The following is an 11437-nucleotide window of genomic DNA, read 5'->3' on the forward strand; positions in this document are numbered from 1 at the left end:
CTGCCGCGGTGACAGCCCCCTCTGGTCCCAGTCCCTCCTGCAGGGCTCGAAGCTCCCAGGGCAGCTGCGGGGGCTCACCAGGATCCTGATGCAGCAGGAGCCGGCCAGTGGTCATTGCAGAATGCGTTTACTGGGGGTGGGGAGCTCTGAGACCCCCGTGCTCTGCAGGGAGCCGAGGGTGAGGGGTGGAGGTGGGACTGGGGGAACGAGCCCTTATCCAGCAGCTGGTGGGTCCCTCCGTGGCTGCTGTCTGTCCGTCTGTGTCTGTCCGGTGGCCGCGGAGGCTGGGTCCTTGGTCCAGGTCCACGCAGGGGTTAGGTGAGTCCTGGGGAGAGACCAAAGCATCCGTGCCCCAAGCCCTGGCTTTGGAGCACTCTGGGGTGCCCCCATTGACCCTGCTCAGGAAGCTGGGCTCCGGCCACAGCTGCACCCTCCCACAGCACCGGCTGCCTATGCCCACCCTGCACTCACCGGTGGACACGAGCCGGGCCCAGAGGCAGCAGAGCCCCAGCAGCAGGAGCAGCAGCAGCAGCCGCATGGTGCAGGGCAGCGCCAGGGCTTGGGCACTGCTTTAAATCCTCTTGGGGCTGGAGGCTGGTCCCAGTGACCTGGTCCGTGCCCAGCGCCCAGCACGCTCCGGCCAAGCATGACCCCCCCCTCCCCTCCCTGCATGATGCTGCTGGACGAGCCAGGCAGGAGGCACAAAGCTGCTGCTGCTCTGTGCAGCCCTGAGAGCTGTGCCATGTTCGCTGTGTGTGCTGTGTGTGTGTGCTGTGCCGCATGTGCTGTGCATGCCATGTGTGCCGTGTGCACCATGCTGTGCTGTGCCATGTGTGCCATGCTGTGCTGTGCCATGTTCGCCATGCTGTGCCATGTGTGCCATGTATGCCATGTGTGCCATGCTGTGCTATGTGTGCCATGTGTGCCATGCTGTATCATGTGTGCTGTGTGCCATGCTGTGCCATGCTGTGCCATGTGTGCCATGCTGTGCCATGCCACAAGAGCAGCTGGTGCAGTTTCCTGTTGCTTAGAGCAGGTACAGGCAGGGTCCAGGGAACCCACGTGGAGCCGGCCCTGCCGCGGCGATGGAGGTGGCTCCCGTCCGGGCAGTGTGGAGCGGCCCGCGGTGCCCTGGCAGCTCCCCAGGCATTGTTCTGCCTCCGGGAACAATCGCTGGCTCCCAGGGGACGTCCTGTGACAGGACACGGTTCACAGCCCCGCGCTGCACCGCAGCCCCCCAGCGCCCGGCCAGCCCGTGCCCACCTGGCCCCACAGCAGCTGGTCCCACCTGGTCCCCGGGCAGCCCGTGCCCACCTGGCCCCACACCTCGGGCAGCAGCTGGGGACCAGGACTAATGGGGGTACAGGCCCCTGGTGCTGGGGGCAGGGAGCTGCAGGGTGCACGGGTGCTCTGCCTGGGTGCCAGGCCTGTGGGGTCAAAGCAGCAGGTCCTGTGTCCTTCGAGGAGCCAGGGTGGGTGCCCAGGTCTCTGTCACACAGTGCTGGAGTTTCCTCTTGCCTCCTGCTCCCTTCTATGGGTCTGGAACCCCCTGGCCCCCTTCCATGGGGCTGGTGGGACCAACCACCCCAGCTGCTGCCGCCGCCTGCTGCTGGGGCTCCAGGCATGGGCATGGATCAGCATCTGGAAGGACACAGCCCTTCCTGGGCTCTGGCTGTGTTTCCCCCACACAGCTCTGCCTATGCCTGGCACCCCATGGCCATCCAGCACGAAGCTGCCCCCAGCACCATGGGGGCACCTGCCAGTGTGCCACAGGCCATGCTGGCAGCAGGGGCTGCCCGGCCCGGCGCCGCATGGGGCTGTTGGTGGTGTCGGCTGCTGCCGCTGCGCGTCACAGGGACGGAGGCTCCGGAGCCGCTGGGACTTTCCTGCCCGCTCCCTTCCGGGAAGAGGCAGGAGGGCTCCTGCCCGCTGGGCCAGCTGCCTGCACGTGTGCGAGCGTGTGCGTGTGCACGTGCAGCCACAGCCGGCACGGGCTGGACACGTGTGTGTGCGTGTGCCTGCGTGTGCAGTCCGCGCTCCATGCGTGTGTGCATGGATGGATGTGTGTGCAGCGCACGCTGCATGTGCCATCCAAACCATCCGCAGTCCCGGCTGGTTGGGCAGCACCATGTGCTTGCCAGCATGCCACCGACTGCATGGGGACTCTCCCCGTTGGTGTGACCCATCCCAGGAGCACATGGAGTCGTGGGATGAGCAGCAGTGGGGGGCGCGGGCTCTGCTGTGCTGGGGGATCCTCACTGTGAACAGGGTCTGTCCCTGCCCCTGGGTGGGCAGCAGGACAGCACCTGGTTCCTGTCACCCCATGGAACGTCAGTCACATCGGGCCGTCGTCCTGGTGGCACAGAGATGTCTCACAACACCCCCCCTGCCATGGTGACACAAACCCCAGCACCAGTGGCACCAGTCCCATGCTCACTGCTGTGTCTGCCCAGCTTCGCCATGGCATTCCTCTGGGAGCAGGGGCTGCTCTGGATGATGATGTCAGTCCCTGCAGTGATCACCCGGCTGGCTGAGATACCATGGGATGATAATGGGGAAAAATGTAGCACTGGTGGATTTGGTGCCGTGGCCCTGCCCTCCTGTGGGACGCAGGACCGGGAGTTTCTGTGTCACTGGGAATGTCCCGTGCAGCTCCAGGTCATGGCAGATGAGCTGCAGCCCCAGGACCACCACTGTCCCTGTGCAGGGGTCCCTTTCCCGTCACTGTTGTGTCCCTCCAGTTTTGCTCCAGAGAGGAGGGAGCAGAGGCAGGGAAAGGCTGCACTGGGACATGGGTGTCCCCGCAAACTGCACCCCACATCCAACTTTTTTGGCCTCTCCCCACGGAGCTTTCCTCGCTCTCCACTTCCCCCTTGGGACGGTAATTATGCCCGTAATTAGGAAGACAATTATTCCTGCTGAACGGCAACAGCTTAATCTGTTTCTCCCTCCTTTTGGCAGGTTTCACCCCACGCCCGCCCATGGGTGCTGGCCAGATGCCGGGGATGTGCCTGCACCCAGCCCAGCGCCCGCAGCCCTGCGCGGCCGTGGGTCCGGACCTCCGGCTGTGTCCCGGGGAATGCCTCACACGCAGGGGGGCTCTGGGGGGCACAGGCGCGGCTCCGCACAGGCAGCCCCGGGAGAGGAGCGGGTGAAGGGGGTGGTCCCAGCCCAGGAGAAGATGATGAAGTGGGTGGCAAAGTGCCTGCAGGGTGAGGAGAGACGGGAGCATCCCTGTCCTGCGGGACCTCCCTTCCACAGCAGTGGGACTGGCACACGGGGTGGCACCGGGGCCTCAGCCCTTTGCGGGACCATCCTCCCGGGATGCTCCATCAGCCGGGGGGGAGCGCAGGAGAAAGGGGTGAAGGGGCCTTTCCCCGAGGACCTGCCCCGCGGGCAGAGCAGTCCCGCAGCGCCCGGTGCCCAGACCCTGCCCTGTGCCACCGGCGGCTTTCCGCACCCTTTCCATGCTCCCTGGCAGTGCAGAGGCTGGCACCGACCTCCCCGTGCCCGTCCCCAGCACTGCTCGTCCCCAGCGGCTGCGGCTGCCGCCGGCGGTGCCCCCAGCCCAGCGCGGGCAGTGCCGCCGCCGCACCGGGGCAGCCATCCCGTCGTACCGGTCGCCCCGGCTCGGCGCTGCTGCGGGATGCTGCCGGGGAGGCCGGGCCCGGCCTGGGTGCGGCTCCTTACCCACATGGCAGGAATTAGCCGGGCTCCCTCCGCCCCCCGGCACACCTTAAATCCCAGCCCGCCGCGCCCGGGCCAGACCCGGCTGTCCAGGGCACCATGGAGCTGATGCCCGGCCACCTCTTTCTCTTCCCCCTCCTCGCAGCCCTGCTCCCCCTCGCCGCACGGTGTGGCCCGACCCCGCTCACAGCTGGACAAAAGGAGCTGGGGACGGGTGAGTGTGTTCAGGGCATGTGCTGGGGATGCTCCTGATGCTGCTGCCACCCAGAGCTCCCTGCAGGGTGCCGGGTGTCTGCAGGGGCACGGGGCTGCGGGTGACCAGTATCTGGCCGTGGGGTGCTGGGGGGCTGCCCTGAGCCCTCCCCAGCGTCCTGGTCTCTGTCTTGCAGTGAAGCCCGGGTACTGCTACCACATCCCGGAGGTGGAGGACCTGCTGCACCAGGACTGCAATGCCTGCCACAAAGATGCCTCCTGCTCCCACTGCACCAGCGATGCTGGCTGCCCCGGTGCCACCAAGTGCTGCCCCAGCAAGTGTGGCTACACGTGCCAGGAGCCAGTGCTGGGTGAGGGCTCGGTGCCGCAGCGGTGGGGGTCAGCAGCAGGGGTGGGAGCCAAGCAGACCAAGAGGGGGTTTCCCTGGGGTATCGCTGAGCTCTTGCTGGGTCCTGCAGAGCCAGGGGGCCCTGTGCTGTAGGGTGCGGAGGAACCACCTGCAGGTGCGTGGGGCCATGGGGCCGGTGGGTGCAGAGCTGGCTGCTGGTGGGAAGGGTTTGGTACTAAGAAGGGACCGGAGCTGTGGAGGTTTCTCCATGGGCCCTGGAGTGCCGAGCCCGGCAGCATCCGTTTGCCACCCCTGGCTCAGCCTGTTCCCTCGGACCACGCAGACTTCTGCTACCTGCCCTCCGTCTGTGGGAACTGCAAGGCTCTCTTCCGCCGCTTCTTCTTCAACGTCTCCAGCCAGCAGTGCGAGGAGTTCATCTACGGCGGCTGCGGTGGCAACAGGAACAACTTCGAGACCAAGGACGAGTGCTTCCAGGCCTGCTCCCACATTGGTAACTAGCCCTGTGCCCTGTGCCGTGTGCCCTGTGCCGCCCCTGCCCCGCTCCTGATGCGCTGTGTCTCAGTTCCAGGTGCCCGGTAGTGCTGTCCCGGGGAGCGCAGTGGCCCCGGACAGGTCCCTGCCCACGGGAAGCTGCTGCTGGTGCCCACGGCCCTGTCCCCGTGGGGAGCCGTTCCCCACAGGGCTGGCAGTGATGGGCGCTGCTGGCCAGGGTGGCTGTGCTGGGGGCTGCGGCTCTGCCAGGGGTGTTCACCAGCCCAGGGGCAGGGATGCGCACCCACGGCAGCACGGCTGCGCCCTCCCGCGCCATGGTGCCCGGCTGGAGGAGCCTGACCCTCCCATGGGCTGTGTCACTTCAATACAAGGGCAGGTCCTCGGATGAGCACGTCTGGGTCTTGTCCTTCCTGCCTGCGCAGGCAGTGCCCGTCCCTCTGGGTTGCCCTCCTGCGCTGGCACCAGGCAGTGGGTGCTCCCAGCAGCCCCAGGCTCACCCAGCCACCACCCTGCAGCTCCCACTGCCCATGGATGGGCTTCCGGCCCTAGCTCTGCCCTCAAGCTGCCAACGTGACCTGGCTGGGAGCTAAAGCAATCTGATGGAGGAGGAGCAGACCCTTTGGTGGATGCTGGCGCATACCCGTCCCGCAGCCTCGAGTCTGCGTCTGCCCCAGAGCTGGGTCTGTGTCTGCATCACTTCACTGACCTCTGGTGAAGTGATCCTGGTGTGGGCTGAGCCACCAGCCCAAGCCCTGGTAAGGCCATCCCTGCCCCAGTGAGCCCCGGCGCTGTCCCAGTGCCTGGTGGGGTCAGCCTGGTGCTGCCAAGACTCAGGGCAGCTGAGGGTGGCCAAGTACAGGCTTTATTGCTGGAGGTGGTGGGGAGGGGACAAGCCAGCTGGCCCCGTGTCCCCTTCCGAAGGTGTCCTCCTGCTATGGAGGAGCTGCCCTCGGGTCATGCAGCATCTGAAAAGAAGGATGCGGTTTTAGGGAGCTCTGAGGCTGTGGATGCCACCGGTGCCGCTGAGCATGGCTGGCTCTGGTGGCGGTTTCATCCAGCTCCATGTCCTTTCGGGTCTCCTTAACCCAAAAGCGCATCTCTGCTGGGAGCAGAGTGATGGGGCAGCAGCAGGGGTCAGCTGCAGCAACGTGGAGCCGGGAGCACACTGAACACTGAGCCCTTCATATGGCTCTGCCCTGGTGCTGGCCCTGCTTGGTAGCCCAGTGCCCCTTTCCCTGCAGGCACCCCCGTGCAGGCATGGCTGCAGCCATTGCTGCAGCACTTGTGCCCCCAGGCACAGTCCTCATGGAGGCTGCTGAGGTCTGGGCACATCCCATGGCCCCTGGGGATGGGGCACATTCCCCCCCGCCCATGATGCGGAGCAGCCCGTGTGGGGCACCCCAGGGCGCTGTTGGGTCCCGGCTGGCCCAGGCCCCCCTCACCTCTGGGGGTGTCCGTGCAGACGTGGCCGCAGCCGCTGTGGGTGCAGCGCTGGCCCCCGGGGCACTGCGAGTCGGCCTCGCACTCCTGCGGGCACCGCTCGGCCCCGTGCCAGGGCACGGCTGCGGCATCGCGCTCTGTGGGAGGGAGAGCACGGTCATGGGCAGCCCTGAGCTGAGGCCGCGCGTGCTCATCGTGTGCATGCAATGAGGTGGGGTACAGAAGGAGGGACAGGGACAGCGGGGAGGGTGCGGGACCCTGGGGAGGGAGCACCAGGCTGTCCCTGGGGGGCTGGTGTCAAGGGAACCCCCGGGCTCAGCCAGGAGGGGTACCTGATGCTGACCTTGCAGAGAGGCGGGTGTGCAGATGTGGCCACAGCCATTGCTGCAGCACTTGTGTCCCCAGGGACACTCCTCATCGAAGCTGCAGAGGTCCAGGCACGTCCCTGGCTCCCTGGGGATGGGGCATGCTCCCACTCTGCCTGCGAGGGAAGCACCCAGCAGGGGTATCCCACCATAGGGCAACCCAGGGTTGGCCCCGCATGGCTCTGGGGGACCCGGCTGGCTCTCACCTCCAGGGATGTCTGTGCAGACGTGGCCGCAGCCGTTGCTGGTGCACCTCTGTCCCCGGGGACACTGTGAGTCGGCCTCACACTCCTCCATGCACTGGCCACCATCCCTCTCCCAGCTCTCTGCAGGGGCACAGCCACTGCTGTCACCCGGTGGCCCTCGGGGGCTGGTGGCCAGTTCCCCCCAGCAGTGCTCCTGGTACCTCTGGGCACGGCCACGCACTCCCAGGCGCAGCCGGTGTTGCAGCACTTCTCGGCTCGCCCGCAGATGCTGTCGTCCAGGCACTGGCTCTGGCGCCTGCGCCGCGGGTCCCAGCACGGCTCTGCCCGAGGGCACTGCCCGGGGTGCTCTGCATGGGCAGGGACCAGCTCAGGGCGCAGGTCCCACACACCCCGTGCCCCGTGCAGGGCGCAGGCTGCCCGCGCTCACCGCGGGCTGGGCGGGCGCAGCGCATGGCGCAGCCGGAGAAGCAGCACTTCTCCTGCCGGGGACAGTCCCTGTCGTGGGTGCAGGAATCCTCCTCCTCGCACGGCTCCGGTGGCTGCCGCGGCCTCACCCTCGGGCACTCGCCGGGTTTGTCTGAGGGGTGGGAAGGGGCGACAGGGACAGGCACGCCCCGCACTGCGGGCACCCCCTGCCCTGGGGGCTCTGCCTGCCCACTGCCCCACAGGAGCTTTTCCATCGTGCCCGTGTGGCCCCGCGGCCCTGGCGGCTGTGTCCTCACCTCGTTCAGGGGCTGAGCACACGTGCCCACATGTGCTGCTGCAGCACTTCTCATCCCTCGGGCACTGCCAGTCCCCAGCACAGGCAGTGCCGCACGGGGCCGCAGCGGTTGGTACCTCCGTGGCCACAGGGCAGATGCTCGGTTTCTCTGGGGACAGGAGGCAGTGGAGCTGTGGGCACAGGGGGTGATGGGGACCCACAGCCCCGCAGCTGGGGAGGATCCCAGCCCGCTGCTCTCATGCTGGGGCCAAGCAGCTCGCACCTCGGGCCGGGGGCAGGCAGACGTAGTCACAGCCGCGCAGGCAGCACTTCTCCTCTCCGGGGCACCCGGCATCATGCCAGCACCAGGCTCTGCAGTCGTAACTGGGGAACAGCCCAGCACGGGCAGGGCAGAAGCCAGGCTTCTCTGGAGGGCACGGCACCGAGTGGCTGTGGGGCTGCCCAGGGCATGCATCCCCTGGCACCGCAGCCCCCTCAGCACCATGGCCCTGCTGCACCGGGCACCGCAGCACAGCTCTACCCTGTGGCAATGCTGCGGCATCTCCTCCCACCAGAACCGCGGAGCTGCCTTTGCCCCCATAGCTCCCCGGTTTTAGTGGCCCCCCATGTCCCACCTTGGTGCACGGTGCTGCACGACCCCGCGCACCGGCCGTCGCAGCACGTCTCCCCGCTGCTGCAGTCCCCGTCACTCTGGCACCTCACCCCCTCCTGCCAGGCTGCTGTGGCCGTGGGGGCCCCTGCAAGGCAGACGGGCCATGGGGCGCCCGGAATGCCAGCGGGGACCAGGGCACACCCGTCCCCTCCCACCCTGGCACTGCCTGGCTCCTGCCCTGGCTGCGGCACTCACCCACCGCCCCGGTGCAGCACGCAGGCCTGCACCGGCACTGGCAGCCCTGTGCCCTCGGCTCCCGGCACTGCTCAGAGCACAGCCGTGGGGACCAGGGTGGGCAGAGCCGTCAAAGCTCCATGGCAGGTCTGACCCGCTCACCTTGGCTGTGTGCGTGGCACTGCCGGCTGCACTGCTGGTGGCAGCACACCTCGGATGGGGAGCAGTCCTGGTCCTGGTGACACCTCTGTGGCTGGGGCAGCTGCGGGGTGGCTGCGGCAGGGCTGGTGTCCCCTGCACCGCAGAGCGGGACGGTGCCGTGGTGAGGACAGAGCGGGACGGTGGCCAGCCGGGGGTGGCCTCGTGTCCCCTGCCCGCCCCAGTGCCCGCCCAGGAGCCGCGCGGTGGGTCCCTGTAGTGGCACCCGCACAGGGGCCGCAGGGGCCAGCAGCGAGAGGCTGGCACCGGCAGAGCCCACCCGGTGAGCACGGCCCCGGCTACGCCGCGGGGCACCCCCCGGGCTTGGGTTGGTCTGGGAGAGCAGAGCGGGTGCGAGGCTGCAGCATCCCAGCGGGTGCCTGCCCGCGCCGGGGCTCCTTGGCCCCTCACCGTGGTCCAGGCGCTGGCAGTGGAGGGGAGCGGCACGAGGCCCGTGGTGGTGGGGAGGTGGCTACGGCACGGCCGGGCCCCGCGAACACGCAGCGGTGAGCCGGGGCTGTGCCGCTGCCCTGGGCCTTACCCTGCACCGGCTCCAGGCAGGCAGAGCCGCAGCCCAGCGCGCAGCACTTCTGCATCCCCAGGCAGTCCTGGTCCTCCAGGCAGGGGAAGGAGCAGGGGTAGAAGAGCCCCTCGGGGGCTGCTGCCGGGCAGGCGCCGGGTTTCTCTGCAGTGTTGTGGCACGGGGCTGAGTGAGGCTGCACCAACGGTGTTGAGGGCAGCGCCTCCTGCCCCTGCCAGACCCCTCTGCTGCCCCTGCCAGGCCCCTCTGCTGCCCCTGCCAGACCCCTCTGCTGCCCCTGCCAGGCCCCTCTGCTGCCTATGGCAGGACCCCACCACTTGCCCCATCCCAAACCCCTCCACATGCCCCGTGCCAGCCTTTGGGGCTGTGGGCAGGAGGCTGCCAGCAGCACACGGAGAGCTGCTTCAGGGCAATGGGGACGGCACAAGTGACAGGGACAGGGGAGAAGGGTCCTGGCTGCCCCAGGACAGAGGTGCTGTTGGTGGCCATGCTGCGGTGCCATACCTTGTGCCGGAGCGGTGCAGCGAAGCCGGCACTCTCGGAGGCAGCACTTGTGCCAGCCGGGGCAGCTGGAGTCATTGGCACAGAGTGGGGGCTCCAGGCGCAGGCAGCGTGTGAAGTCCCGCGGGCACCTCCCCAGCTTCTGGGGCTCCCCTGTGGTGGAGTGGGACCAAAGCTCCTCATCCTCCATCCCCAGGGCCATGGGATGGAGCTCCTCATCCTCTATCCGCAGGGAGCAGAACCAGAGCCCCTCATCCTCCACCCGTGAGGCAGCAGGATGGAGCTTCTCATCCTCCATACCTGGGGGGCCCTGGTAGGAGGGGCACTGGTTGGAGTGGGGCTGGGGACTCCCCTGCAGCATGTCCCTTGGGCTGCTGTGCCCACACACTGAGACCTGCACGGCACAGCAGGGCACAGTGTGGCATGGCTCGGGGCTGTGTGTGCCCTCGTGAGGCAGTGAGTGCTACAAGGAGTGTCAGTGGTGTTGTCATGCAGAAGCCGGTACAGAGCCCACAGGATCCATCCCTGAGTATCCTGCTGCCCCGTGCATCCCCACTGCAAGCAGCGTGCTCCTTGCTGCTGCCACCTTCTCTTCTTCCTCCTCCTGGCACCCTGTGCTCATCTTGGCCATGCTGGGAAAATCAGGATAGCCCTGCCATGGGCACAGGTGAGTGCGTGCTCCAGCCGGTGCCTGTGCCCCATTGCTGGCAGTGGGCAATGCCCCTGGGCAATGGTTTCTGCAAACACCCAGCCCCAGCCGCGCTGTTTGGGCTGCAAATGGAGACGCTGCAGGGTTTTCACTCCAAACAGCAGCTGTTTGGTTGAAACAAAGAGGAACCCGGCCACTGGGGTGGGCAGAGCAGTACCACAGCGGGGCACAACTGCCCTTCATCGCCCCACGGCAGGGGGGTCCTCCAGCGGGGTCTGTACTGGGAAGCGGCACCCACAGCCCCAGCCCCTCCGCTGGGGTTTGGATCCATCCCCGTGGTCAGGGGCTTTGTGCAGGGGTGGGAGGTGCAGGGACCAGAGCCCGGACACTGCAGAGCTGCAGGTCTGGCACCCACCATCACCTGCAGAGACCCCTCCTCAGCTCTGGGCTCGGCAGGCACAGACATCCCAAATCCAGGTCCCCCTGTGTCAGTGTGGGGTGCCCAGGGAGGATGGGGAGGGGACCCCTGCTGCCAGCAGCACCCCTGGGTGCTGACAGCTGCTGTGCATGCAGAGTGCAAGGGGTGCATGCGGGGTGCAGGGGGTGCATGCGGGGTGCAGGGGGTGCATGCGGGGTGCAGGGGGTGCAGATGTGCCCATGCAGCCCAGAACGGGAGTGGGCTCACGGAGGCAGCAGGGTTGTGGCACAGATGCTGCGGCTGTCAGGGACATGGTCCCCACCAGCACGTGCAGGCAGTGCCGGCATGCGCCGGGCAGGGGCAGAGGGGGCACAGGGGGGCCCAGGGGGCCGGGGGCCTGTGCCTGGCAGCTGCCAGGTTCTCCTGAGGTACTCACCACCGGTCTCCTGAGGTACAGCGCCCGCCTCTGCCCTGAGGGTGATGAGCCCCAGGAGCAAAACCAACCTCATGGTGCTGCCGGCCGCGCTGTGTGTCCGCAGCCGAGCCAGGGATGGGTTTAAGGTCCCTGGTGCGGGTGCCTGGTGCCGGGGCAGCCGGAGCGGGGCTGCCGGCCGGGCCGCGGGGTGGGGCAGGGGGCAGGGGGCAGGAGGAGGGGCAGTTCCTGGAACCCGCCGGCTCCCCGCCAGCCTCCCGCTTATCTGCGGCCGAGCCCCGCTCGCGGGTCAGGGCGACCGCTGGGCCGGGGAGGGCGGCTGGGGTCAGGCGGCCGCTGACCCTGCCGCGCACAGCCCGGCCCTGGCCGGCCCCCCGAGACCCCCGCAGGGGGACCAG

General features: G+C 68.0%; 2 protein-coding genes and 1 long non-coding RNA gene across 6 annotated transcripts; 1 reads left to right on the forward strand and 2 right to left on the reverse strand.

Moving 5' to 3' along the window:
* Positions 1-110: 110 nt before the first annotated feature.
* LOC136020685 (uncharacterized) lies at positions 111-611 on the reverse strand. The gene is made up of 2 exons (XR_010615448.1): positions 472-611; positions 111-325 (listed from the first exon to the last, which is right to left on the reverse strand). It is a non-coding gene; the product is annotated as an uncharacterized LOC136020685 (long non-coding RNA).
* A 3171-nt stretch (positions 612-3782) lies between these two features.
* Positions 3783-5917, forward strand: SPINT4 (serine peptidase inhibitor, Kunitz type 4). 2 transcript variants are annotated; one of them, XM_065692000.1, is made up of 4 exons: positions 3783-3901; positions 4077-4250; positions 4572-4739; positions 4829-5917. In XM_065692000.1, the coding sequence occupies exons 1-4, from the start codon at positions 3787-3789 to the stop codon at positions 4939-4941; spliced, it is 570 nt and encodes a 189-aa protein (XP_065548072.1). In that variant the 5' UTR covers positions 3783-3786; the 3' UTR covers positions 4942-5917. The 2 variants fall into 2 exon arrangements, with proteins under 2 accessions (XP_065548072.1, XP_065548073.1); XM_065692001.1 differs by having other exon boundaries at positions 4812-4909.
* Positions 5588-11235, reverse strand: LOC136020678 (SCO-spondin-like). 3 transcript variants are annotated; one of them, XM_065691992.1, is made up of 13 exons: positions 11043-11235; positions 9543-9692; positions 9039-9182; positions 8462-8593; positions 8088-8210; positions 7736-7879; positions 7475-7621; positions 7180-7329; positions 6953-7099; positions 6753-6872; positions 6525-6662; positions 6184-6318; positions 5588-5706 (listed from the first exon to the last, which is right to left on the reverse strand). In XM_065691992.1, exons 1-13 carry the CDS (start codon positions 11113-11115, stop codon positions 5696-5698), a joined length of 1614 nt encoding a protein of 537 aa, XP_065548064.1. In that variant the 5' UTR covers positions 11116-11235; the 3' UTR covers positions 5588-5695. The 3 variants fall into 3 exon arrangements, with proteins under 3 accessions (XP_065548064.1, XP_065548063.1, XP_065548065.1); XM_065691991.1 differs by having other exon boundaries at positions 7736-7930; XM_065691993.1 differs by lacking the exon at positions 9039-9182 and having other exon boundaries at positions 7736-7930.
* Between the last annotated feature and the right edge of the window lie 202 nt (positions 11236-11437).

Source organism: Lathamus discolor, chromosome 11, assembly GCF_037157495.1.
Source record: "Lathamus discolor isolate bLatDis1 chromosome 11, bLatDis1.hap1, whole genome shotgun sequence".
Lineage (NCBI taxonomy): Eukaryota > Metazoa > Chordata > Aves > Psittaciformes > Psittacidae > Lathamus > Lathamus discolor.

Bases quoted from the DNA above. Each gene is read 5' to 3' on its own strand.
- SPINT4 (XM_065692000.1), top strand. From the start codon at position 3,787: ATGGAGCTGATGCCCGGCCACCTCTTTCTCTTCCCCCTCCTCGCAGCC. The intron at 4,251-4,571 runs GTGAGGGCTCGG...CGGACCACGCAG, and splicing joins GTGCCAGGAGCCAGTGCTGG to ACTTCTGCTACCTGCCCTCC. The intron at 4,740-4,828 runs GTAACTAGCCCT...GGTGCCCGGTAG, and splicing joins CCAGGCCTGCTCCCACATTG to TGCTGTCCCGGGGAGCGCAG.
- LOC136020678 (XM_065691991.1), bottom strand. From the start codon at position 11,115: ATGAGGTTGGTTTTGCTCCTGGGGCTCATCACCCTCAGGGCAGAGGCG. The intron at 7,622-7,735 runs GTGCGAGCTGCT...TCCTGTCCCCAG, and splicing joins CTGCCTGCCCCCGGCCCGAG to AGAAACCGAGCATCTGCCCT. The intron at 7,330-7,474 runs GTGAGGACACAG...CCCACCCCTCAG, and splicing joins GTGCTCAGCCCCTGAACGAG to ACAAACCCGGCGAGTGCCCG.